The sequence below is a fragment of the Odocoileus virginianus genome, chromosome 33 (assembly GCF_023699985.2).
Source record: "Odocoileus virginianus isolate 20LAN1187 ecotype Illinois chromosome 33, Ovbor_1.2, whole genome shotgun sequence".
NCBI lineage: Eukaryota > Metazoa > Chordata > Mammalia > Artiodactyla > Cervidae > Odocoileus > Odocoileus virginianus.
The window spans coordinates 32,864,506-32,891,881 of NC_069706.1; the positions used below are offsets into that span (position 1 = coordinate 32,864,506).

The 27,376-nt window shown below is 46.9% G+C and overlaps 2 protein-coding genes across 4 annotated transcripts in view; one reads left to right on the top strand and one right to left on the bottom strand.

Annotated features, from left to right (window-relative positions):
• The window catches only part of STYXL1 (serine/threonine/tyrosine interacting like 1), a 27,615-nt gene continuing 239 nt past the window's right edge, over positions 1-27,376 (bottom strand). Inside the window, exons 1-10 of one of the 3 annotated variants that reach the window (XM_020869113.2) lie at positions 26,758-26,945; positions 20,603-20,862; positions 19,125-19,228; positions 18,165-18,226; positions 17,327-17,471; positions 14,522-14,667; positions 8,392-8,537; positions 5,462-5,559; positions 4,855-4,967; positions 1-248 (exon numbers count right to left, since the gene is read on the bottom strand). In XM_020869113.2, the coding sequence (XP_020724772.2) occupies positions 117-248; positions 4,855-4,967; positions 5,462-5,559; positions 8,392-8,537; positions 14,522-14,667; positions 17,327-17,471; positions 18,165-18,226; positions 19,125-19,227 (945 nt within the window). In that variant the 5' untranslated portion in view covers position 19,228; positions 20,603-20,862; positions 26,758-26,945 and the 3' untranslated portion in view covers positions 1-116. Of the gene's footprint in view, positions 249-4,854; positions 4,968-5,461; positions 5,560-8,391; positions 8,538-14,521; positions 14,668-17,326; positions 17,472-18,164; positions 18,227-19,124; positions 19,229-20,602; positions 20,863-26,757; positions 26,946-27,376 lie in introns of those variants that run through there. The other 2 variants (XM_020869105.2, XM_020869122.2) reach the window with 2 other exon arrangements.
• Positions 26,996-27,376, top strand: part of MDH2 (malate dehydrogenase 2) — a 12,427-nt gene continuing 12,046 nt past the window's right edge. Inside the window, exon 1 of the mRNA XM_020869078.2 lies at positions 26,996-27,179. Within this exon, the coding sequence (XP_020724737.1) occupies positions 27,114-27,179 (66 nt within the window). The 5' untranslated portion in view covers positions 26,996-27,113. The remainder of the gene's footprint in view (positions 27,180-27,376) is intronic.

The following is a 27,376-nucleotide window of genomic DNA, read 5'->3' on the forward strand; positions in this document are numbered from 1 at the left end:
TGACACAAAGCTCCAGGCAACAAAGGCCTTCTCATTCCTCGGTTACACACCCTGGCTGACTACCCACAAAAAGCCCCCAAGTCAGGTTCTTCTGGCCCCATAGCTGGACCACAGAATCAGTAGGGTGGATTCTGGATGTCCGTGACGATGTCTCCGAGGACAACCTTCTCCCACTCTGATAGTTGAGCCACCAAAGCCCGATTTGGGCGCATGTTGTTTTTACACTTCTTGAGGTAGGCCCAGGACCTCTGTGAACCAAGGAGAGAAAAGTAGACTTCAGGGTTGGACCTGGGCCCCTTTCACCTTGAAGAGAGCCAGCTCAGGAGGAACAAGAGACACTTGCCCAGGGGCCAGCAGCATAGCTTAAGGGCAGGACAAAGAAACAGCAGCAGCCGGGGGTTAGACTAGGGCGTAGGGGTCAAGGGGCTGGCTCTGCCTTGGGCAAGCCCATCTGCACCTCTGCTACTGAATGCAGAGACAGAAGTCACTCTTCTGTCAGATGGCTCCACGAAGGCTGAGAAAACATGTGAAGCCTACTGTGGACGAGGAAGCACCATGCCCATGCCTGCCACCCAGTCCTGCCTCAAAAAGATTTGCACTGGATTTCCCTGGTGGTCCTGTGGTTAAGAATCCTCCCGTCAAGGCAGGGGACACGGGTTTGACCTCTGGTCACAGAAGATTCCACATGCCTCAAAGCACCAAAGCCGGTGCACCATAGCTCCTGAAGCCTGCGTGCCCTAGAGCCCCTCTGCAGCAACACAAGAAGCCCCTGCAGTGAGAAGCCCACCCATGCACCACAACCAAGAGTAAGCCCCACTCGCCACACGTAGAGAAAGCCCTCAGGTAGCAACAAAGATCCAGCACAGCCCAAAAGGATATAAATAAATAAAAACAAAGGTTTGCATCGGAAGTGGGTAAATTAATGGAAAGAAGAAGAGAGCTTGGGCAAATTCTCTGAAGAAGGAAAACTGAAGCTGCCTTCATTCAAGTGCCCATCCCAAAATACAGGAAAGGTTATCTCATGAAGGAAGGTCATCAGCTGGTCTCCATCTGATGGAGGAAAAAGGCAAAAGGCAAAATCGGTGCCTCAGCAGACTGTAGAACAGAAGGAAACCATCTCAACATAACAAAGGTCACATATCAATCAGGTCACATCATACTCAGTGGTCAAAGACTGCTTTTTCCTCTGAGACTACAGGGAACAAGACAAGGGTGCCCACTTCCACCACTTCTATTCAACATTGTACTGGAAGTCCTAGCTGGGGAAATTAGGGAAAAAGAAAAGAAAAGGCATCCAAATTGGAAAATACAAAGTTCTGCAGCTCTGTTTGCAGCTGATATGAACTTAAGGATTTCATATGTAAAAAACCTTAAAGAGTAAATACAAAAAAAAAAAAAAACCCCACAACTGTTAGAATGTAACAAAGTTGCAGGATACAAAATCAGTTGTGTATCTAACTAACAATGAACAATCTGAAAAGGAAGTTAGGAAAATTTCATTTATGCTAGCATCAAAAGAATAAAATTCTTAGCAACAGGGACCAAAATGAGCAGGGCGTGGAAGAAAGGAAGAAGCTTCCAGAAGGCTGGGTAGTGGGGAGGCAGTGAGTGAGTGGGCATCAAAGCAGAGTAGAAGGCTTTGTGGCAGAAGTTACTAGGGGGAAATGCTGAGAAAATATGAGGAAGGTGGGAGAAAGCAGAATAAGGTGTTCTTATCACAAGTAGAGAGATGAGTGCTGATTTGATATGAAGTGTAGACGTGGGGAAGTGGAATCCCTAATCTTCTCCCACACGGGCCAAGAATTAACCTTTTAGAAGCCAGATGGCGCAGGGCAAAGTTGCACAAATAGTAACCATGTGTTAACATATCTGGAGAACATGGTAATAAAAAGCATGTTCACAAGTGTGCATTTGCCTCTCTAAAAAAAAAAAAAACATCTCTCAAAAATGTATCAAGGGACACACCTCAACATAATAAAGACCATACATGACAAGCTGACAGCTAACATCATACTCAACGGTGAAAAGCTGAAAGCTTTTCTCTAAGATCAGAAACAAGACAAGGATGCCTACTCTTACCACGTTTATTCAACATAGTTTTGCAAGTCCTAGACAGAGTAAGAAAAAGACATCCAAACCGGAAAGGAAGAAGTAAGACTGTCCCTCTTGGCATACAACATACTATATATAAAAACCCCAAAGACTTCACAAAGACACTGTTAGAATGAATAAACAAAGCAGTAAAGTTATAGGATACAAAATCAATATACAAAAATCAGCTGTGTTTCTATACACTGATAAAAAAACCATCAGAAAGAGAAATTAAGAAAATAATCCCAATTGTGTCAAAAGGGTAAAATACCTAGAAATAAACTTAACAAGGAGATGAACTTGTACACTGAAAACCATGACAATGATGAAAGAAATTAAAGACACTAGTAAACAGAAAGATATTCCATGCTCATGGATTGGAGGAATATTGTTAGAATGTCCATACCACCCAAAGCAATCTACAAACTGAACACAAACCCTATCAAAATCTCAATGGTATCTTTCAGAGAAATAGAACAAACAATCCTAAAATTTGTGTGGAACAACAAGACTCCAAATAGCCAAAGCAATCTTGAGGAAGAAGAACAAAGCTGGAGGCATCATACTTCCTGGTTTCAAACTATATTGCAAAGCTATAGTAATAAAAACAGTATGATATTGGCATAAAATATAGACACATATATCAGTGGATCAGAAGAGAACCCCCAGAAATAAGCCCATACATATATGGTCAATTTAGGATAAAGAAGCTAATAATATACAATGGTGAAAGAATGGTCTCTTCAATAAGTAGTGCTAGAAAACTGGACAGCCACATGCAAAAGAATGAAACTGTTGGGAATTCCCTTGCAATCCAGTGGTTAGGACTCTTTGCTTCCATTGCTGGGAGCCCAAGTTCAATCCCTGGTCAGGGAATTAAGGTCCTGGAAGCCATGCAGCCAAAGGAAAAAAAAAAAAAAAGAATGAAATGGGACCACTATCTTACACCATACACAAAAGTCAATTCAAAGTGGATTAAAGGCTGGAATAGAAGACCTGAAACCATTAAACTCCTAGAAGAAAACACAGGCAGTAAACTCCTTGACATCAATTTGGTGGTGACTTTTAGGAACTGACATCCAGAGCAAAGGAAACAAAAGCAAAAATAAACCAGTGGAACTACATCAAACTAAAAAGTTTCTGCACAGCAAAGAAAACCATCAACAAATTAAAAAGGCAATCTGGACTTCCCTAGTGGTCCAGTGGTTAAGGCTCCACACTTTCATTGCAGGTAGGCACAGGTTCAATCCCTGGTGGGGGTACTTAGATCCTGCATGCTGTGCAGTGCAGTCAGGAAAAAAAAAAGATTACAAAGAAGCCTGTATATTGTCACTTTGCTTATTTAACTTACATGCAGAGTACATCATGTGAAATGCTGGACTGGATGAAGCGCAAGCTGGAATCAAGATTGCAGGGAGAAATATCAATAACCTCAGATATGCAGATGACACCACCCTTATGGCAGAAAGCAAAGAGGAACTAAAGAGCTTTTTAATGAAAGTGAAAGAGGAGAGTGAAAAACCTGGCTTAAAACTCAACATTCAAACAACTAAGATCATGGCATCTGGTCCCATCACTTCATGGCAAATAGATGGGGAAACAATGGAAACAGTTACAGACTTTATTTTGGGGGGCTCCAAAATCACTGTAGATGGTGACTGCAGCAATGAAATTAAAAGATGCTTGCTCCTTGGAAGAAAAGTTATGACCAACCTAGATGGCATATTAGAAAGTAGAGACATTACTTTACTGACAAAGGTCTATCTAGTCAAAGTTATGGTTTTTCCAGTAGTCATATATGGATGTGAGAATTGGGCCATAAAGAAAGTTGAGCGCCAAAGAATTGATGCTTTTGAACTGTGGTGTTGGAGAAGACTCTTGAGAGTCCCTTGGACTGCAAGGAGATCAAACCAGTCCATCCTAAAGGAATCAGTCCTGAATATTCATTGGAAGGACTGATGCTGAAGCTGAAGTTCTAATACTTTGGCCACCTGATGTGAAGAACTGACTCATTGGAAAAGACACTGATGCTGGGAAAGGTTGAAGGCAGGAGGAGAAGGGGATGACAGAGGATGAAATGATTGGACGGCATCACTAACTCAATGGACATGAGTTTGAGCAAGCTCCGGGAGTTGGTAATGGACAGGGAGGCCTGTCGTGCTGCGGTTCATGGGGTCACAAAGAGTTGGACACGACTGAGTGACTGAACTGAGCTGAGCAGAGAAGGAAAAGGCAACCTAAGAAGTGGGATAAAATATTTGCAAATCATATAACTGATAATGGGTTAATACTCAAAATATATAAAGAACTCATACAACTCAACAGCAAAAAAAAAAGAAAAAGAAAAACCTAACAAAAAAAGTCCAAATAATATGATTTTTAAAAGGGCTAAGATTCTGAATGGATCTTTTCCCAAAGAAGACATACAGATGGCCAACAGGTACACTGCAGCAGCCAAAACACACCTCCCTTAGAGAACCGTGAACAAACGCTAGTAGAGAGATGGGCAGCAGTGGGGGTCATGCAGATGGTGCTGCTGACCACAGCCTTGCCCAGCCTGGGCCCTGGCCTGCCCCAGGTGCCTAGCCTCAGGCCTCTAGCCCAGATCTTGGCACCCTGTCCTTGGGTGTGGAATGTTAGATAAAGCCCTTGACCCTTCCCTCTCAACGCCTCACCATCAATTAAGGTCCCAAGGCAGTGTTGGGGACCCATTCCTCTGAGGTGCAGTTCTGACTTCACCTCCTGGACCAGGGGAATACGTACCTTCAGGGTCTGCCCGTTCCGATGCATAAGGTAGGCCAGGATGGCCGCACAGCTGCGGCTGATGCCCAAGGTGGAAAAGACCAGGATGACGGAGTTGAGCTCCAGGTGTATGTCTGGGGAGGGAAGGAAAGGTGGAAGGCTGTGCGTGGCTTCTTTCCCTGAGGATCCGGAAGACGACTGGCCCCAGTGGATCCACGAGTAGGTTCAGAACCAGCACACCACGGTCTAGGCGGGTCACGTGATAGCTCTAGGATACTGTTTCGTTGCCTGGCAAATGATGCGTTTAGCATCATACAAAGGCTTTCTCTGAGCTATCTGTGCTTCCTTCCCAGGAAGGTTGGCCACCTGGGTGCTGACAGAGGCTGTGTAGCCTGGATGTGAACCACAACCAGCGAGCACTGGCTGTGGGGCTTGGGCACTCGAAGCCACCATTTCTCCATCTGGGAAATGTGGTAACGGTATACTGCCTGCCTCACGAGGTTCTGCACTGTGCTTAGCCCTGCCCTTTTTCTCCTGAGAGCTGGGAGGCACTGGCAGCAATAGGTACAAGGTGCCATGACCCCCTCTGCTCCCCTGGCACGGGGCCTGGCTGAAGAATGCCCCTTACCAATGAAGTGACAGAGGAGGCGTAAAAAGGGTGTAATGCTTGCTTCCAGGGAATCTTCTATCTGGATGTGCAGAAGCCTGTCGGCGTCACCTACAAAACTAAACAGAAGAAAAGCACGTAATCAGGCAGACTCGCCCAGATCCTGGCTGTGGTGTCCTTCATCCACAGCAACAGGACTGCAAGGGGAGGATGCTGAGCTGGCAGCAAGGAGATGGGGGCAAATAAATGACGCCCTCTCAGAAAAAGAGCACTTGCCTCAGAGGGGTGCTGTGTAGATTAAATCAACTCATCTATGTAAGGCATTTAGCAATCTGCTTGGCACTGCATTCAATAAACGGGATGTTGTTATTATTAACCAAACCTGGTGCTTTCCTGGAACAGAATGCAGACGGTGAGGACAGAAATATGTAATGAGTCTGCTATGTTAAATGGAGGAAGCAAGACTGACAGAGTCAATTGACAAGACTGATGGAGAGTGGTGGGGCTCCTGTTTTAGATAGGGTGGTCAGGGAAGGCTTTCCTGAGGAGGTGATATTGGGAAGAGGTTTAAAGGAGGTGACAGGACAAGCCAGGCGGTTATCTGAAGAAAGAGAGTTCCAGGTAGAAGAGAATCCAAGGGCAAAGGTTCCGAGGGCCAGGATACTTAGTATGCTTGTGAAACATCAGGGGGATCAGAGTGGCGAGAGCTTTATGAACAAGGGAGAAAGAAGAGGGAGATGAGGCATGTGGCCCGTTCAATGAGAAGATGGAGCTTGGCACAATGCCTGGTGTGCAGTGAGTGCTTGGTAAATGTTATTTATGAAGAATACGGCCTGCTGGTCATTCACTGTGGCATGCAGAAAGGTGCAGTAGATTCAAGAATAAAAATATTCTGGTTTAGTTTCTGCATGAGCACTTGCTGTGACAAATACAAGCACAATTCACCAATGCATGCATGATTCATTCATTCTGTCCATCCATCCTTCCCTTCCCCTTCCTCTCTTGCTCCCTCCCCACCTGACCACCCACACACCATCCATTCATCCATCTATCCCCAATCATTCATTCTTTCCTCAGACACTTGCTCAATGCCTATAGTGTACCCGGCCTTGAGCTGGACCCTAGTGAACACAAGATAAATCAAATAGGGCCTCTCCCAGCTTCAAGGAGCTCTCACCCTGATGGGAGAGGTATACACACAAACAAATGGCTAATCCAATTGGCTAGGCTTTAGGATAAAGACCTACATGTGCTCCTGAAGAGGAGGGGCAGGGCAAAATCGAGGGAGCTGGGAAAGCCTAACAGTGGAGGAAACATCTGGAAGGAGGAGGTTGAAGGATACAGGTTAACGTATAAAAATCAACTGGATTTCCACATAATAGCAACAATCAGAAATTTAAATTTTATTTGTTTATTTATTTGGCTGCAGTGTGTAGCTTGTGAGATAGTTCCCTCACCTGGGACTGAACCCAAGGCCCTAGGAATGAAAGTGCCACAACCGAACCACTGGGCCATCAGGGAAGTCACATGACTGTTGGCAGGATTCAGTTTCTCACAGGCTCTTGGACTGAGGGCCTCAGTTCATCACTAACTGTTGGCTGAAAACCATCAGGCCTTTGCCATGCAGACCTGTCTCCAGAGGTCTGACAGCATGGTGGCTGACTTCCTTCAGCATGAGTGAGCAAGACACGGTAAGACAGAGGCCACGGTCTTTCTGTGACCCAATATCAGAAGTGACAGCCCATCATTTCTGCTTTATTCCATCCATTAATGCGCCCAAATGCTGTGAATGGTAGGTGGTGGGGAATCACCAGAAAGACTGCAAAGACATATTCCATATTTCCCTTTCATTGATTTCTGTTGAGTCAGTCATCAGTCTAATTATTGTTCCTTGGAAAGTCATGTCTTACTTACCTGCTTCTTTTCACTTCTCTCTCTCGTTCTCAGAAGTCTCACTAAGTGCCTTGATGTGATTTTCTTTAGATTTATTGATTTTCATATAGTAATTTTTATTACCAGATGCCTCACTGAATTCTTGTGTTATATAAATTGTCTCTGAGCTGAATTTTATTAGCTTTTGATTAGGAACTAGAGGAAGTGGAGGCCTTGGTGATCATGACTGGACATAGCTGGGAAGACACAGGCTGACAAGCAAGGCTGTAAAGAACTTTCCTGCTCCATGAACAATGGTGAGTGTGTGTGTATGTGTGTGTGTGTGTGTGTGTGTGTGTGTGTCCCTAGCATCAGGGAAAATCTGAGGCATAACAGTTGCTGTATGCAATGTTTGTGTCTTCCCAAAATTCATATGTTGAACCCTAATTCCCAAAGTGATGGTATTTGAAGGTGGGGCTTTGGGGAGATAATTAGCTCATGAGGGAAGAAATAGAAACCCTTATGAGTGAGATTAGTGCCCTTGTAAAAGGGACCCCTAGAGAGCTTTGCCCCTTCCGTCAGGGGAGGACACAGCAAGAAGAGTCCATCCGTGAACCAACAGCAAGCCTTCATGAGACATGGAATCTGCCATCTTGGACTTCCCAGCCTCCACACCGTGAGAAAGCCCGTTGTTCATAAGCCACTAGTCTGCAGTATTCTGTTCCAGCAGCCCAGGTGGACTAAAAGAGGGGTCGCTTCTCAGAGAGCCTGAGACAGGAAAAGCAGGGTAAACCACGATGACTTCGCATCAGAATGTCAAAGCACCAAAAAAGCATTACTTTTGGTGAGATTTAAGTACAGGGTGTGGGGCAAGCGTCGGGTCTCAGTCTGGGGCAGAGGATGCTATGCTCATGCCAGGAAGTCAAGAGCAGGCTAGGAACAGATGAAAACAACACAGATCCCATTCCAGTGTATACTGACTTCTAAAAGCCCTTTCAATTCTATCAGTGCATGCCACTGGAGGTTTTATATAAATAAATAATACTAATATTAAAAAAATCAATGGTATTTCTACTTACAATGGCCCTGTCTCCATGGAGATGTTGACATGTGCATTGATTTTCAAATCCTTCTGAATTTTAGGGTCGCAGGCTTGCTTGAAATTTCCCAGGTAGATCCTGCCTGGCATTATCTCAATAGGGTATGGCTGGAAGGCATCCAGTTCCTGAGGAGGGGATGGAGAAAGCCTGCTGTCATAATAATCCCCAGAGAAGAAGCTGTTTTCGTTTTGTCTCTTGAAATGCGGCTCAGCAAACAAGCTTAGAAAGGCAATCTGGGATAGTGAATGAGACTAAGCAAATGTTCACTGCAGCACAATTTATGTAGCCAGGATGTGGAAGCAACCTAAACGTCCAACATTAGAGGAATGGGTAAAGAAGGGGTGGTGCACATATATGATGGAATATTACTCGGCCATAAAAAAGAATGAAGTAACGCTGTTTGCAGTAACAATGGATGGACCTAGAAATTATTATAACTAAGTAAAATAAGTCAGAGAAAGACAAACACTATATGGTATCACTTATATGTGGAATCTTAAAAATATGATACAAACACACACACACACACACACAAATCATATGATACAAATGAACTTACTTACAAGACAAAAACAGACTCACAGCCTTTGAAAACAAACTTATGGTTATCAAAAGAGAAAGATGTAGGGGGAAGGATAAATTAGGAGTTTGCGATTAACATACACACACTACAATATATAAAATAGATAATCAACAAGGACCTACTGAATAGCACAGGGAACTCTATTCAGTATTCTATAATAACCTATACAGGAAAAGAATCTCAAAAAGAGTGGATATATGTATACAAATAACTGAGCCACTTTGCTGTACCCCTTTAACTAACACCACATCTACATTGTAAAGTGACTATATCCAAATATAAAATAAAATTTAATTTAAAAAATTATGTCAAAAAAATTAAAACCAAAACTACCATTTGATCCAGCAATCCTACTTTTGGCACAAATCTGAAGGAAATGAAATGACCATCTTGAAGATATATCTGCACCCCACATGATCATTTGAGCATTATTCACAAAAGATACAGAAATGACCTAGAAGTCCATCAATGGATGAATGGATAAAGAAAATATGGCATGTAAATACAATGGAATACTGTTCAGCCATAAAAAAGAAGAAAATCTTGTCATTTGTGACCACATGAATGGAATTTGAGGGTGCTGTGCTGAGTGAATAAGTAAAAAACAAACAAACAAACAAATAACATTGCATGATCTCACCCATATGTGGAACTCTGAAAAAGCAAAACTCATGGTATTTCCAGGGGCTGTGTGGGTGGGGAAAATGGGGAGATGTTAGTCAAGGTTATAAACCTCCAGACATAAGGCAAATCAGTTCCGGAGATCTAATGTACCACATGGTGACTACAGCTAATAACACATTTAAGAAAAATAACACATTTTAAGAAAAATTTCAAGAAAGTACATCTTAAATGTTTTCATCGCTCACACACACATAAATGGTAGTTGTGTGAGGTGATGGATGTGTTCATTTTACTATGGTAATCATCTTGCAACATACGAAGTGAAAGCGAAAGTGTTAGTTGCTCAGTCCTGTCCGACTCTGTGGGACCCCATGGACTGTAGCCCCGCCAGGCTCCTCTGTCCATGGGATTCTCCAGGCAAGAATACTGCAGTGGGCAGCCATTCTCTTCTCCAGGAGATCTCCCCGACCCAGAGATCAAACCCAGGTCTCCCGCATGTCAGGCAGATTCTTTACCCTCTGAGCCACCAGGGAAGCTGCAACATGTATGTGTATCAAATCATGTTGTGTGCCTTAAACTTACACAGTCTTATATGTCAATTACACCTCAATAAAGCTGGGGGGTGGATTACAAAATTTGAGTGTTTCCAAGGAAAGATTATTACAGCACCCATCAGGTGGTTAGAAACAATTATTAATAAAAATATTAATAAAAATAATTATTAAACAATTATTAATGAGACTTATAAACAAGTTGGAAAACAGCCAGAGAAGTCTAAGATTGTTCTCAAAGCATGCCTACAGAACTAATGAAAATTCCTCTAATGGTTCCTTGGGTGACCTCTTGTAGTTCAGATGTCTGTAATAAAACAGTGGATACTTGTTTATTGTTGGCATAGACTGAAAACTTACTTGTTATATTTAGTAAAATAAAACCTAGGCATAACCTCAAAAGAAAAAAAGAAAAAGAAATCCACTAACATTGTATAAACTGATGTTTATAGAATATGATCTGCTGGTAGTGGTTGTTCAGTTGCTAAGTTGTATCTGACTCTTTGCGACCCCATAGACTGTAGCATGCCAGGCTTCCCTGTCCTTCACCATCTCCCAGAGTTTGCTCAGACTCATGTCCATTGAGTCAGTGTTGCTATCTAGCCATCTCATCCTTGGCTTCCCTCTTCTCCTTTTGCCTTCAATCTTTCTCAGCATCAGGGTCTTTTCCAATGAGTTGGCTCTTTGCATCATTGGCCAAAGTAGTGGAGCTTCCGCTTCAGCATCAAATTTGGAAAACTCAGCAGTGGCCACAGGACTGAAAAAAGGTCAGTTTTCATTCCAATCCCAAAGCAGGGCAATGCCAAAGAATGTTCAAACTGTTTAGAAACCCCCTTTTTTTCATCAGTTTTCCATAGGAAATGCTAACCAATATAATTTCAAAGGTCAAACCAGTTCTAAACCACCTCTGGCTCCAAGTTTGACTCAGAAACAACATCGTAAGCACCTCAAGCTGGTGTGCAGTCCACCTGAGCCTTCCAGCGCCTTCCGGTTTCAGCACACCTCCCCTCCCAGCGAACCCACCACCAGCCCACATTCCTCCCAAACTGTCAACCTCAAAAGCTTTTTTATCAACTAGCAGACACCACTCCAAGTCAGCCTACAAGTCTGTGAGACATTCGGCCCTTCCATGTGCAGGCAGGCAGGCCCACTACCCACAAATGTGACCCAGAGCGCTCCCCAGGGCTCAGGACGCCCAGCTTGGTGCAGCCAAGTGAACTCCTCCTGGTTTCATGTGGAAAATATAATTCAATCTCACCACAAATCTGTCAAGGCTCTTCCTGATGCTTTTGAACCAGCTTCCTTTCCCGGTGGTTTTAAGGGCAGTGGGGGAGTGGGTGTGACATGCTCTGCTCTAAACAGCTACTGACGGTTAATTCTAGAGGACACAGTTTTGACAACCATGTCGACAAATGTAAAAGAAACCAGTATCACAAACTAACATGTCCAAATTGAGCCCACTGCCCGATGTGGGTAGCCACAGTCCATGGGGTCACAAATAGTCAGACATGACTTAGTGACTAAACAATAACAACATATAAAACAGGAAATTAGAAGTCACTCAGTCTAAAGTAGAGGAGCCATCTCAGAGTCCAAACTCTGTGCCTCCGTCCCCCTGAATTCCTTGGGGAGCAGCAGAGACACTGCTGCTTCACATGTCAGACCACGTAACAGGAACAGAGTGAGGCTTTCTCTCTTGCCCCTGAATTAGTAACAAAGGTCCCAAAGTAGGAGAAGCCAGTCTAGGAATGTACATCCTACAAGGGCCTCGAACAAGCAGCATAGAACTCACCTGTCCAGGCCCTGCTAGATACCACCAGCCACCGCCCTATCCCTCTTCCCAAACTACTTTAAAACTGGGGCAAGGACCAGTCTCAGGTGTATACATGTCAAAAGTGACCAAATTGTACATCCTAAATATGTGCTGTTTAACCTATGCCATTTCCACCTTCCTAAAACTTTAGAAGAAAAATAAAGGGGCTTCCCTGGCGGTCCAGTGGTTAAGAATCTGCCTGCCATTGCAGAGGACAAGGGTTCGACCTCTGGTCTGGGAAGACCCCACATGCCACAGGCAACTAGGCCCATGCACTGCAACTCCTGAAGCCTGCACACCTAGAGCCCATGCTCCGCAGAAAGAGAAGCCGCTGCAACGAGAAGCCCGAGCACCTTGACAAGAGGAGCCCCTGCTCTCCGCGACTAGGGAGAGCCCATGCACAGCAACGAAGACCCAGTGCCGCCAAAAGTGAATAAATATTTTTTAAAAAAGAAAAAGAAAGAAGGTGAGTCATGAGCATGTGATGTTTGCAGACAAGAAAGACCCACTCTCGTCACTGCAAAGCCAGTAAGGACGCTCCTCTGGGAGCAGAGGCGTGCCTTGGAGGGGCCTGGGAAGACCACTGTACAGCTGCTGAGCTAAGAATCACAGCTCAGCGGAAGAAGCTGAGGAAGTCCCCTGGAGAGCGTCACACGTCCACCCTGAGTCTGGGAACAAGTATGACCCTGGTGTGGGTCCCCGCCTTTTCACACGGGCTGGCGGGAGCAGCCGCGCCAGCAAGGCCAGGAGCAGCCTCATCCCCACCGTCACACCCTCCGGGGGCTCATTCTGGACTTCAGGTGAAGGAATGTGGATGGGGTGGGAGGTCGTGAGCTGCCAAGGGAAGGGAAGGGACCTGGGGGGTATTCCTGTCAGGAATTCTCGGCTGGCTCTCTCTGAAGGATCCCTGGTAACAGATGGAAAGGAAACCAGCCTCAAAGGCCGTCATCTGTGGCACACAGAACCAGGCGGGGCAGAATGAGAAGAGGGCACATCCCCACCACTGATAAGCAGCCAGTCACACAAGACAGGACCCACCCGGACCCCCAGCACCAAAGGGACCAGGACCAGAAGAGGAGAAGTAAGCAGGTATCCCTGAAGCTACCCTACACTCCTCCCCACTCCCAGTCCCCACCCCCAGACAATGGAAGGCTGCCCAACTCCGTAAAGGGAGAGGAAAGAAGACCTGAGTTGAGACTAGAACATTAAACTAGCCTAGCTTGTACTGGTCTGTTTTATTCCCTTTTAAAAAATTATTTCAAAAATACACAAGTAGAGAAAATAATGTAAAAAACTCCTGGATCTATCACCCTTCAGCAAACATTCATTATCAACTAATGGCCCATTTCATTTCATATATGCCTCCAACTTCCCGACCCTCCCCAGATTATTTTGAAGGAAATTCTAGACATCATGTTATTTTAATTATAAATATCTCATTATGTATCTCTAAAAGATAAAGACTCACGTTTTCAGAAACATAGCCATAATAATGTTATCACAACCTTAAAAAATATGTAACAATAATTCCTTGTTGCTGTTCAGTCGCTCAGTCCTGTCCGACCGTGACCCCATGGACTGCAGCACACCAGGCTTCCCTGTCCATCACCAACTCCCAGAGATTGCTCAGACTCATGTCCACCGAGTCGGTGATGCCATCCAACCCTCTCACCCTCTGTCGTCCCCTTCTCCTCTTGCTCTCAATCTTTCCCAGCACCAGGGTCTTTCCCAATGAGTCTGCTCTTCGCATCAGGTGGAATTCCTTACTATCACCAAATTCCAGTTCATAAGCACATTTCTCCAGTTGTTTTATAATATGATGAAACTGAAATTTTTCATAACCGAGAGTGGTCTGAAAGTATGGAATCGGCCCATGATGTTGCCCACGGCAAGAGTGAGAGCACAGCTGAAGTAATTTGCTAGAAAGAATGAAACCCCTGCAGGTTCACATTCCATTTCATTCCTGACTCTTCAAGAAACCAGATGCTATAAAATTCCCCCCAGGACCGCCCCTGTCTGCCTGTGACTGCCCTCCAGTGCTCACCTTATTTACCCTCTGGTTTGGCTCCCATCACCTTGTGTAACACCTTGGCCACACCTTGTTATAACCCTTGTCTCCCCCATCAGACAAAGGACTCCTTGTAGGCAGGAGCTGCTATCTCATCCTTTCGTTGTAACCTCTGGACCCAGCCAGGGTCTGTGAGGCCAGACGGCTAAGGATGGCCCTGCCTGGGTGGCTTTGACCACGACCCATCACCCAGAACCCCCCGCCGCGGATTCCTGCTCTCTCAACTGGCCTCATGGATGAAACACCACACTGGCTTCTGCCTCCATCTGGCACTTATAAATTCATCACACTGGACTGGACTGGACCTCCTGGCTGCCTGAGTTCATTCCCAAGTCATCGTCAACATCTCTTTCATCATTTCCACATCATCTGTCCCCTCCTCTTTCTCCAGCCCTGCCCCCTACCCCTTCGGTCCCCAGGGAAAGGCCATGCTCCCACCCAGGCCTGCCTGTGCTCAGTGCCCAGCTTACCTGAGGCATCCAGATGCTCTTCTGTGTCCGGAAGAAGTGATACATGGCCGAGAAGTGCTCATAGCCTCCTCTCAGGATAAGGATGGGGTGGCGGGTGAGGTGGGTGAGGGTTCTGCCACACTCCACAGCCGCTCCAAGCACTATTCCTAAGAGCAGAGACCAAAGAGACGACTGTCTCCTGTGTGCTAACTGTTTGACTAGAGGCCCAGTGGACAGGCACTCCACTCTGAAAAGCAATTATCGAGGAAACTGAAGCGAATATAAACAGAGATGAAAGCTACAACTAAAATTTAAAAAGCAATTCACCACCAAGTAAGCTGATCTTTGTCTGTAAATGCCAAGATTCCATTTTCGTTTCCATATTGTTGCAAGGAAGGACGATCCAACATAAGTGAAATGCATATGTGTATATGAAAGTGAAAGTTGCTTGGTTGTGTCCAACTCTTTGTGACCGCCTGGACTATACAGTTCATGGAATGCTCCAGGCCAAAATACTGGAGTGGATAGCCTTTCCCTTCTCCAGGGGATCTTCCCAAGCCAGGGATCGAACCCAGGTCTCCCACATTGCAGGTGGTTCTTTACCAGCTGAGCCACGTTATGTGTATATACAATATCGTAAATGATATACCACACAATTCACCTATTTAAAGTATAGAAATTAATGTTTTTAATGTATTTGCGGTTGTGTAACCATCACTGCAGTCAATTTCAGAACATTTTAATCACCTCCAAAAGAAACCATGTACCATTTAGAGGGTTTCATTCCTCACTTCCCTGAAAACATTCAGTTCTAGGCAACCACTAACCTAATTTCTTATGGATTGACCTATTTTGGACATTTTATAGAAATGGAATTATACAAATGTGAAATGTGGTGTTTTGTGTCTGGTTTCTTTCACTGGGCATGATGTTGTCAAAGTTCATCTATGTTGCACCAAGTGTCAGCACTCCGTCCTTTTTCATAGCTGAATAGTATTCCTCTGCGTGGTTCTCCATCTTTGGTTTATCCACTGATCTGTGGATGAATATTTCAGGTGTTTCCATTTTGTGGCTATTATAAGACTGCCAGGAACACCCATGTACAAGGTTCTACGTGCACATGTTTAATTTCTCTCTGGCATATACTATGGACAAAGAATGTTGCGTGCCACATCAGTAAACAAAGAACACTGTGGCCATCAAGCCATTGGCCACTGCAGTTGTCCCTGACTGTGCAATCTTCCCTGAGTAAGCAAATTATAAGTGCACGGTTTGGGGGGTTTGTTGTTCTGTGATTGTGATTTCTTTCCGAGTGAGCATGGCAGCTCCACAGTGCTAAAGTGAGGTCAGGTAGAGTATAGAGGGGATTGTTTTTAGCGACCACCATTTCCTAGGACTTCAGGGTTCAGCCGACAATCCTAGGATTGCAGACCAGGGATGAGTGTAGAGAAGAGGGGACAATTTCCTAGCTAAGGACCTCCTGAGAAAACTAGTTTTATTACAGGTAGAAGCCTAACACCACCCAGTGGCCACTGGTATGAATGCCCAGCCCATGGAACGCATCCACCCATATCAGTCACTGGGCCAGCAAGCAGCAGCAATGTGTGGCCAGCTCAAAGCAGGGGCTGAATGGAGAATGCAGTGGAGCCTCAGTGAAGCAGACTGGGACTGGCCACGGCCCAGCTCGAGGACGCAGTGACTGCACTGTTCTCCAGCATTTAGGCCGTGGGAGGCCAAACAGAGCCCAGGCTTGAATCCTGGCCCCACCACTTACTAGGTGTGGTGGTTTAAAAACTCTTCCCACAAACACTTTCAAGTGCCTCCCTTTAATTTAATTCCCCTCTCCTTGAGGGTAGGCTGTTCTCAGTGACTCGCTTGTAATGAACTTGCTTCTAGTATTCCCGTCTCAAGACCAGGTCATAAATAGGTGTGTGGCTGTACCCTTCTCTCCCTCTGTCTTGGCCCACTCTCTCTGGGGAAAGCAGCTGCCCTGTCATGAGGCCATCTAAGCAGCCCTCTGCGCAAGTCCATGCAGTGAGGAATGCAGGACTCCTGGCTATCCCCACGGGAGTGACCATCTCAGAGGCACATCGCCCTGGCCCCATCTCACCTTCACAGGACAGCAGTCTGGCTGACATCATGTCTACAGCCTCAGGACAGGCGAGAACCTCCCAGCTAAGTGCTCCCGAATTCCACAGAAACAAACAGACAACTAATGATTATGGTATTAAACTACTGAGTTTGGGAGTAATTTGTTACACAGCAGTAGAAACCCACGGTCCCAAACATGGGGAACAAGTTATTTCACCTTCCTGGACTCCAATTTCTTCCTCTATAAAATGGAGACATTACTTACTAGGAGCTAACTCTCCACGGTCTTTCTTTTTTCTACACGTCCTTTGAACCAAGGCACTGACTTTTCAAGGATATCTGTAATAAACAGCCTTGGATGATAGAGACAGTTCCTCCCTCCAGAGTCAAGGGCAGGCAGGCTGTCTGCATGTTTGTCAGAAAAGATTTAGGCCCCCTAAGCTCAGAGTTCTCTAACAATACCACCCACTGCTTTCTGGCTACTTCTATTGCTCTGAGAAATAAAGTCTTTTATCTATGACCCAGGATCCTCAGGTCTTGCGCCAGCATCCATAAAACCACAGTAGGCTCGCTTGTCACCTTGCAAAGAAGGAAACATCCCAGACCCTTCCCAGGTTCTGACTCTGCCATTCCCATAGGGCTGTTCTACAGAGATGGCCCAGGCAGAGCTCCCGGCATGTGGCAAAAGCGCTCAGTAACTTAACTCTTATTCTTGCTGCTCTGGTAAAGACTTACTGTGCTTGCCATCGTCAGCGCTGTCATCGTCACTGCTTTTGTCTTTCAGCATTAGCTCCAGGGAGATGGTGCTGTTATCGTATACCACACAGTATTCCACACACTCCAGATCCACAGACTCCGGGATTAGATATTTGCCTGCCCTCTAAAGAAACCACCGGAGAAGCCTGTTGGCGGGTGGGTTAGGCTGAGCCCACACGCCTTGCACTCCACCACCGGGAGGAGCCAAGGTGGGACAGCGCCCCCTTCCTTGACCACACACAGGGCCGGAAGCCCTGAGAGTGGACCAGAGAGGCTGCCATATTCCAAGAGTCTTCCACACCCACGGTCCCTCCTGGAGAAGCTGTCCATGGCTGATTGGACCAGAGATGATAGACTGCCCAAAGAACCGTGGTCTAGTGACCAGCCCACAGCTGATTAGGAGCCCTGGCACAAGTGCTGAGAGAGTAGCCGTGGCCACCTGAACTACTGACATCCTCTGCAGAAAGGTGTGGGTGATGGAGACCAAAGCCAAAATCTGCCATGAAGAGGGCAGTAAGCAGACAGGCTTGAATGGACAAAAGTCACAACCCTGGGGTCCATAACATTGTCTGGCACATCAAAGAATTAAATCAACATTTGCTTAATGAAGCTGTTGACCATGGAGGACAGGGAGAAACCTCAGGGAGTGTGTGACACTGTCAGAGACTCTCGTGGTGGACGCACGGGGTCCTGCCTCCTTCGCCCACAGTGTTCCAGTAGGAGGTGCCGCCTCCTGGACCTCGGATAAAATCTCCCATTCTTCCGGCCCTCCAGTAAGGTAGCCTGTCTGCCCCACATTCAGATTCTGTCGGTATACCTTCTTCACGAGGAGGGCTGTAATCACGTGGCTTTCATCATACTCCCGCCTGGACCGCACATCTGAAAAGGAAAAGTATCGAATGAGTAACTGCTTTTGCAAAGGAACACGTGACCAACAAGAGCATTAAAATATGTTAAAGTAAAACGATGAGCCAGAAACAGAGAAAATAGCTCTAATACAAATAACTAACAAAATCTTGTATCCGGAATTTATAAAGAACTTACAAATCAATGAGGGAAAAAAAAATACAGACATCTGAAGACATCTTTACCTTCAGAAACAGCTCAAGAGTACATCCAAACGGACTCCTGCCTTTGTGAAGTGTCTGCCTGAGGACACTCAAGGCCGCCAAAGAACTTACTGCTTGCTCCAGCTGACACCTGAAGACAGGGCCCCTGTCCCCCACCACTGAGGAGGGTAAGAGCCTAATTTCGATAAGCACCAGTTAGCAAGCCCCCTTGGGTTTCACATGGTCCAACTCCCACCCAGTTTGTAGTTTTTCACTTCCCTGACTCTGAGCCCCATGTTCCTCCTCTCTACTCCTTCACTCTCCATCTCAAAGGCCTCTGTGCAAACCGGACTCCTGTTCACTCTGGGCTCTTCCCTATTGCAATAGTGCACTACCGATTAAATTCTGCTTCCCCTTTGTTTATCTTTAACATGATCTAATAACAAAAATGAACCAACTACACTCTAGCTCCAGGCAACAACATAAGTGAATCTTCATCGCATAGTCTTGAGCAAAGGTCAGAGACATGGTCTATTTGGCTTAAAAACAAGTGAAACTGGGACTTCCCTGGTGGTCCAGTGGTTAAGAAGACCTCTCCCAAAGCAGGGGGTGCAGGTTCAATCCCTAAGATTTCACATGCCGTGGGACAACTAAGGCCACACACTACAAAGGGAGAGTCTGCGCACTGCAGTGGAAGATCCCACCTGCCACAGCCATAAAGTACTTACCCAATAAACAGAGGTAGTTGGGTTCAGTTAATCTGGGTAGTTTTGTGACCTGATTCAAGATGTTGTAAAGCTCTGTTGGTTCACACAGAACCAAACCGGTCATCCTACAGGAAAGAATCAATAATGTATTAATAAAAGCTTAGTGAAGAAAAAAAAAAAGCTTAGTGAAATGAAAGTCGCTCAGTCGTGTCCGACTCTTTGCGACCCCATGGACTGTATAGTCCATGGAATTCTCCAGGCCAGAATACTGGAGTGGGCAGCCTTTCCCTTCTCCAGGGCATCTTCCCAACCCAGGTCTCCCGCATTGCGGGCAGATTCTTTACCAGCCGAGCCATAAGGATAGCCCAAGAAAACTGGTGTGGGTAGCTTATCTCTTCTCCAGCGGATCTTCCCAACTCAGGAATGGAACCATGGTCTCCCGCATTGTAGGCAAATTCTTTACCAACTGAGCTATCAGGGAAGCCCAAAAGCTTAGCACATCTTTCTATTTTAGATGAATGACTACCAAGTCACAAAATTAAACTTTCTTAACATGTGTTCAAGGTGAAAATAATCATCAAAGTGATCAAGGAAACTTCAAAAACTTATAGTGAAATGTGTGTAGGGGAGATAAACATTGCATACAATGTATCTGAATAAAACAGGTTGTAAAACAGTCACCAATTCATTTCTTCTTTCAGTAAATCATCACTGAAGACCTACTACATGCCAGGCGCTGGAAATAACTAGTCAACTAGACCTACCCTTACGAGGATTACAGTCCAGCATGGAAAGCAGACATTGGACAAACAAATACTTCGTTAAGTAGGGAAAGCCTTATAAAAGGGTCAGCATCCAGTGCCACGGGAGGTGGCCACAGGAGGGCACCTAGTCGGTGGGCTGGCGGGGGTGGTCAGAGAAGGGCTATCTGAGATGTGACAGCTGAGACAGGAGGTTAGGCAAGACTTAGGCAGGTGGAGGAGACAGAGAGGATGAAGGAGGTGGGAACACTCCTGAGAGCAGGAGGGAACTTAGCACCTGAGGTTTCAAAAGGAGCCTGGGGACAGTGGGAAGAGAGTGATGATGAAGACCCTGGGGAGGCTGATGCAGGTCCCTCATGAGAGGCCTTGTGGGCTTGTTGTAAAGATCGTGTTGCTTCGTGGAAGGTGGGGCATCGCTCACTTGTACTGACAGAACTGCCCGGCCAGTCGGGGCTGTGGCTCCTGCTTACAGGGCTGCTCTTGGTTCCTGGGCACAACTGTCTCTGCGGCCCCCTGGACACTGAGCGGGGAAGGCTGGGCCTGTGCAGCAGCTTCCTGCAAGGAGGTTACCTTTTAGCAGGGGAGGGAGCAACCAGGAGCAGCCAGCAGACCTCTGCAGGCCAGTCAAGTCCAGGGACAATCTTGCTCAAGTGGACAGTTAGGGTCCACTTCAGAACTACCAGTACAATGCTCCCCAGAAAGGCTAAACCTTCGACTTGGGCCCTGGAACCTTCTCACCTCCTCCAGCACCTCAGTTCTCAGCCTCCTCTCCAACATCGTCAATTTCGGTCTCCATGTCGGTCATTCCCAGTGGCACGCCAGCATCCTCTGTGCCTGTCTCTGTTCCCTTTGACAGCCAAGACTTCTCAAAAGGGATGTGTCTACATGGCCTCCACTTCCTCACCTCTGAACTCTAGTCTGAACCCCTGTTGTGCCACTTATTCTTGGCTGCCTGACCTCAGGGAATAATTAGCCTTTCTGTGCCTCAGTTTCTGCCTCTGTAAAATGGGATAAAAATAGTATTGCCATTTCTGTAGAACAAGGATAATAGTACTTGTTGTGTGTGGATCAATGAAATTACACACAGAAGACATTCTGAGCAGGGAGGAAGTGCTCAGTAATTGTTAGTTATTGGTATGAACTTCTCCCCTGGAACTTCTAACCCCAAACCACAGAACCTGCTCTTATCAAGGTCATCACAAATACTCCTCGTGCCTAATCCATTTAGTCATTCCTCTGTAACCCACTTGAACGCCTCCTTCCCCAAACACTCCCCGCTCCCAGGAACCCCCACTCTCTAGGCTTCCCGCTTCCCTCTCAGATGGCTCCTATTCCAACTCTCCCCATGAGCACACCCTCGGACACAGTCATCTCCCCTCTTCTCTACCTACACTCTCACTCTGGGACAGAGCTTCTCAGCCTTGGCACCACTGAAAGGCACAGCCAGGTAATTCTTGGTTGTGGGGCTGACCTGTGCACCATAGGATGTTTAGCAGGATCCCCAGCCTCTACCAGGAGATGCCAGTACCAACTCCCACCCTCCAGTTACAAGACATCACCAAATGTCCCCTGCAAGAAGGGCAAAGTCACCGTTAGTCGACAACCACCACTCCCCCAGAGTCTAGGGGATTCATCTAGTCCCTTGAATACCTCCCTGTATACCAATGACTCCCAAATCATAGCCTCTACTTGACCTCTCCACTGACCTCCATACTCCATGTGGATGCCTGACAGGTAGCTCAAGTATAATGTGGCCAGAAAAGAAGGTTTAAATTACACATGCCCACATCTCCAATATCTTCTTGTCTTTTGTCTTCCCTGTCTCAATAAACAGCACCATTATTCACCAAGTTACTTGAGGTCACATATCTAATCCTTTATTTCCCTTCCATTAGCTCCCACCTATTAGCTCTACTACCTAAATATATTGGGTTTTCTTGGTGGCTTGGTGGTAAAGAATCTGCCTGCCAAGGTAGGAGACGCAGGTTCGAGCCCTGGGTCAGGAAGATCCCCTGGTGAAGGAAATGGCAAACCACTCCAGTATTCTTGCCCGGAAAACCCACGGACAGAGGAACCTGGTGGGTTACAGTGCTTGGGGTCCCAAAAGAGTCGAACATGACTTAGTTACTAAGCAACAACACCTAAATAGATATATTCCAAGCCCATCTCCAGGGCTAACATTCTAGACCAAAGTACTAGCATCTCTCTCCCAAGGACGCAATACTTCCCAACTGGGCTTCTTGCTCCTGCTTTCTCCCTATAGTCTAAACTTCACATGGCAGTCAGGGTGATCTTTGTGAAGCATGAGTTCATTGTCTTCATCTGCACTACTGTACCCACTTGTTTGCTTATTTTTATCATCAGTCTCCTCATAGTGGGATGTATGGCTCATAAGAGTGGGGACCTTGCCCTTCCTGTTCACTGCAGTATCCCCACAGTAGCCAGGACTTGTGATGCAGACCAATGCTCAATAAGCGTGTGTTTAACGAATACATTATTACTAGCCACCATTCCTGCCTTCACCATGGGCCCATCCTGACCTAATGCCATATATCTAGATGCCACACACACAGCCCTCCTATAGGACCTCCCAACTCACACCCCCAGGTCCTCTGCCTCTGAAAGTCCTGACCTCAGGCCATTTTGGAGGTGGTGAGCATCAGGGAAAGGGGATGGACTCTGTGTCCAGTCCCCAAACTTCATGAAGCCAACCAAAAAGCTGGCTAACATACCTGGTTGATCACTCAGAGTCCATCCTCATCCTTCCACCTGCTTCTCCCCATGACAACCTCCATCTCTTCATTCACTAGCTAAGAGACTGTCTCTGGGCTTTCAGGTAAAACCTAGTCCAGCCCCAGGAAACAACTCCTTCTGACATCTCTCCTTCCCAAAGGGTGCACTCTCCCTTGTCAGGCAAGATCTGCCTCACCTGCTGGCAAACTTCAGGAGGGTATGCACTGTCTTGGCCCTAACAGCACCCTTCTGAGAGAAGACACAGCCCTGTGAGCCACAGTGAGGAGCGCCACTGGACTGGGCGGGCAGAGGGCTGGGTACAGCCAAAAGCCCTTCCAGCACAACTCCAAACTTGTTTTTGTTTCTTTTTTTGGCTACACTGAGCATCATGAAGCATCACAGTTCCCTTACTCGGGATCGAACCTGTGCCCCTGGCAGTGGAGACATGGAGTCCTAATCACAGGACCACCAGGGAATTCCTGCTCCAAACTCTGAAGGGTATGAGAGGTTCTTGGCTACACCGTTTAGGTCCTAAGAATATTTTGATATCGAGCTTTTATATAAAACCATAAAACAAATACTGATGAGGTGCTCAGCCAGGCTTGTGCCCCACCTTCTGCTCCTGACATGGGATCCTGGATATGATCAAGCTCTGAACCCAGCTTTGTTTTCACTCCCTGACCTCTGGCTGGCCTGGAGGACTGAAGGCTTCGCCCCCAGCTCAGAACTGCCACCACTGGCATCTCTGCTCGTGGGGGCTGCTGGCCAGCAGCTTCAGGTTGCCTCTGGTGTCACCGGTCCACCACCTCCTAGCTGCTCCGCTGGCATGCAACTTGGGAAGCCAAATCCTTTGATGTCCAGCAGGTACGGGCCACAACTGAAAATTAAGCTATATAAACATAGTTCTATTTTAAAATTTATGTCCCCTTTTTCCAATGTTCTAGAGCCCCTAGAGGAAAATAAAACTGTCATACAGGTTGGACAGTTAACATCTTTCTAATTCTTCATTTTAGCTCCAAGGATCTGAAAGATTTAAAATACTTCACTTGAGTAAAATACTTCACTTGTGGTATAATTTTAGGGTTGAAGAGAAGATAAGCTAGCACAGAATATGTGCACCTAAGAGCAAAAATTTGACAGCTCATGGCTGTGGTCCGAAGCCTATTGTAAGGAACAAAATGGTCAGTATATGTGCATGTGTATGGCTTGTGTGGGGGTGCAGCAAGGAAGGTATCAGTGTATTTCCTATACTGTGTATAAAGATATACAATGAAGAACTAGCAAAATTAATCTATAGTGATAGAAATCAGGAAAGTCAGGTATTTATATTTTCTGGGGGACTGGGACATAAGAAAACTTTCTGGAATAAAGAAAATGTTCCTATAGCTTGTTTTGGGTAGTGGTTACAAGACTACAAACTGTCAAAACTATCAAACTACACACTTAAGATCTGTATACTGTATCATATGTAAACTACATGGCAATTTTTGTAATCCCCTGAAATATGAGGACACTTCTCTACATCGGGTGGGGATGGCCCAATAGAGAATATGGGAGGTGGGGGTTGCCTGCCCTAGAGATGCCGACAGGGGCTGACTGACCTGGCAGGGATGGGGAGAAGCCCCAGCCTCAGATGTGGCAGTGAACATGAGAATCTGACTCAAGTCCCTCTTCTATGGCCTCGACTCTCCCCTCTACAGGGACGACTTCAGCCCTGGCCTCTCTCAGGGGTTTCAATCCCATACTTCCTCTGGGAGTAATCCCCCAAGTGTCCACTTCCAATTCAGCCCATCTAAAATAGAGCTCTTCTCTTTTTCTCCACACAGCTCTCCTTCCACACAACTTTTCTCAGGCTGAGTTTCCACAGCACTTTTATTTAAATCCAGATGGGCACAAACAATTCTTATCAATTCTTCCCTCTCCTTCATTGGCCCCACTTCCCCATTTCTAAAAGTACCATCATAACTCAGATTATTTATCATCTCCTAAGACTCTTGCAGCACAGAAGCTGCAAGAAGAACAAGGTTAGTCTCTCAAAATACTATGGAAGATAAGCCTCCTGAACAACCTCCCTGCCCTGCACATTTTTCCCTTGGAATCTTTGACATAACAAGGTCAGTATAATCTTCCTCAAACGCAGTTCTGGTGGCATCACAAAAGCCTCTGATAAACACTTGCTTCCCAAGGAATAACTCAGCTAACATGCATAAGCCCTGCACAATCTGGGTTTTCCAGTCTTGTATCTAAAACCACTTGACTCTCCCCAAATTCAGAAACCCACTCTCAACCTGGTCAGGTGCTGGACAATAAAGAGATTAAATTACCTGACTGCACAATGCCCTTAGTTCTAGTGGTAAGATAAAGGGGTGAACAATGAACAAGAGAACACTGTCAGTGATACAATAAAGGACACTGTTCTCATGTCCCCACTCCCAGCAGAAATTATCTGTTCACTGTCCCCTCCTCCAGGTTTTCCTTTGGGCTCTTTTCCCTTTCTTGCTCATCTGAACACTTTCTATTGTTAACTGCCCAACTCCCAATGCCCCTCCTTTGGGAACCCCAAAGCCCATGTGTATCTCTCCCTCCTGTGGAGCTGAATGGTTTAACTCTTGTTCTTCTTTTACATCTCAGCTTAGATGTTTCACCCTCCAAAGTCCTCTCTCACATGGCCCCCACCTCCACCCCAAATCTGAGTTAGATAGACCTCCTTTGTGAAGGAAAGCAACACGGCTCAAAATAGCCTGGAGTTAAAACTCCCCTCCAATGGTGGGGTCTTCCCCACCATTCTATGCAGGACAAAGAACTCCCCGCCCCTGCCTCGGCCCGGAAGGAAGGAATGGACATTAAGATTGATTACTTCCAGCTCCCGGCCGGTCCCAGCTCCACTGGTCTCAGGAATTCCTTGCCCCAGTTGTTAAAAGTTAACTAATCCAAACAATCTTGAAGAAGAACAGACCCCTCAAGACAATGTATTTCCGCATCTATGTTGCCTATATATACTTCCTCTTTTCTCCACTTGGTGCAGCAGCTCACTCATCTGACTGCTGCCCCTTCTCGCCTCATTAAAGGTCATCTGTTCCTGTAGAGTATCGGTCTCATTCTTTCTCCAAACCTCGCTTTCTCTGACTCCCTTAACCTACACTTTGTGTTCCCACAGCCCCTCATAATTCTCTAGTGTTGCCCATATCATGCTGCTTGCAATGTACCTGCCTCCCTCACTAGACTGTGAGCTCCTTAAAGGCAGAAAATGTGTGGATCCTTGCTCACCTGTGAAGCAAGTGATCTTAGTAGCTCAATGAACGAATGGAAAGGAGGCAGGAAAGAGTAAGCCCGTCATCTCGCATGCCCTCCTACTTACATGTTCGTCAGTACTTGGGCTAACTGCTCTTTTTCACCTCCTGCTTCTCGGTTCCCAAGTAGGCTGTCATTGGTTCCCCCTCACTGGGTTTGCAGACTTCTCCAAGGTAACAGCCTGCAACACACCTACCTGCCCCACTTGACCCTGAACTTTTTGAGGGCAAGGAGGTCTCTGCACCCCCAGAAAAGAGCAGCAGGGAAAAGGAAGCTTCTAAGTATGCTGATACATTTGAATGGTAACTTCTAGTGAGCAAAAACCATGTCTTGACTTTCTCTGTGGTGGACTCTGAACAAATCCACTTTAACTGTGCTCAACATGGTTTCTTGGCACCTAAGGCGGAAACAATGTGGCCAGGTGGACAGCGCGGCTGAGCCGACCAGAGGTGAAGGGACAGCGTGACTTTGCAAGTTCTATCACCCGGATACCTGTTACCGCATCTATAACCTATAGCGATGAGTCAGTGCTCAGGGTCTGTCATTCTCGGGAGTGGTGTCCCTAAAGCTTTGTAAACTTAACAGAAGGTCCTGGGCATCGGGAGAGACAAGTGGGCGGACTGTGTGTGATCAGGGGTGGTGCACAGGAATGACAGATTAGAGGAGCCCCCATCCTCCACCTCAATCCCGGGGCTCTCAACCTCCCCTCCCCCATTTCCTTTCCAGAGCTCGGAGCCCCTCCAGTCCCCAGGGACAAGATGGGTGGGTCTGGCTGAGCTGGCGCAGGGGAAGGGACCGCACGCATTCCATCGGGCCTCCGACCTGACCTCGGCCGGTCGCCCTGTCAGAGCCTCTGTCTGGGGCCCCACCTGCAAAATGGCTCCTCTAAGGCTCTCCAAGCCTACAGCCCGTCTTCTTCCACCTCTCGAGTGCGGACTCTCCCTCCCACTCTGACCGCGTCTGACGGGCCGCACGCAACACGACCCGCGCTATGACCCAGCCCAGGACTGCGCTCCGAGTAGCACCCTTCAGCGGGCCTCCCCGAAAGCCCGGATGTGGCCGAGATACCGCGAGAACTGGGAAGTGGGGGCGCCGGAAGCAGCGCCGCTCTCGCGAGACAAGGCGGAGCAGAGCCGGGAGGCCTTGTGCAGTGTGGAGGTCGTTGGAGTCACTTGTCTGCTGACAGCTCCTTCGCCCGCCTGTTCGCGCCCCGCCCGCCCCAGCCATGCTTTCCGCCCTCGCCCGGCCTGCCGGCGCCGCTCTCCGCCGCAGCTTCAGCACCTCGGCCCAGGTAGGCCCTGCGAGGGGCAGCCTGCAGGTGGAGGCTCCCCGGCCTAGGCCACGTGTGTTCCTGGCTCGCGAGCAGCCTTGACCCTCGGGTCAGTCAGCTTGGACCGCAGAGCCGCCCGGTGCAGACCCGCAGTTGTGTCGGTTGGGTCGACCCTGATTCCGGGCGGGAGGTGCGGGGGAGAAAGTCCCGGAGTCAGG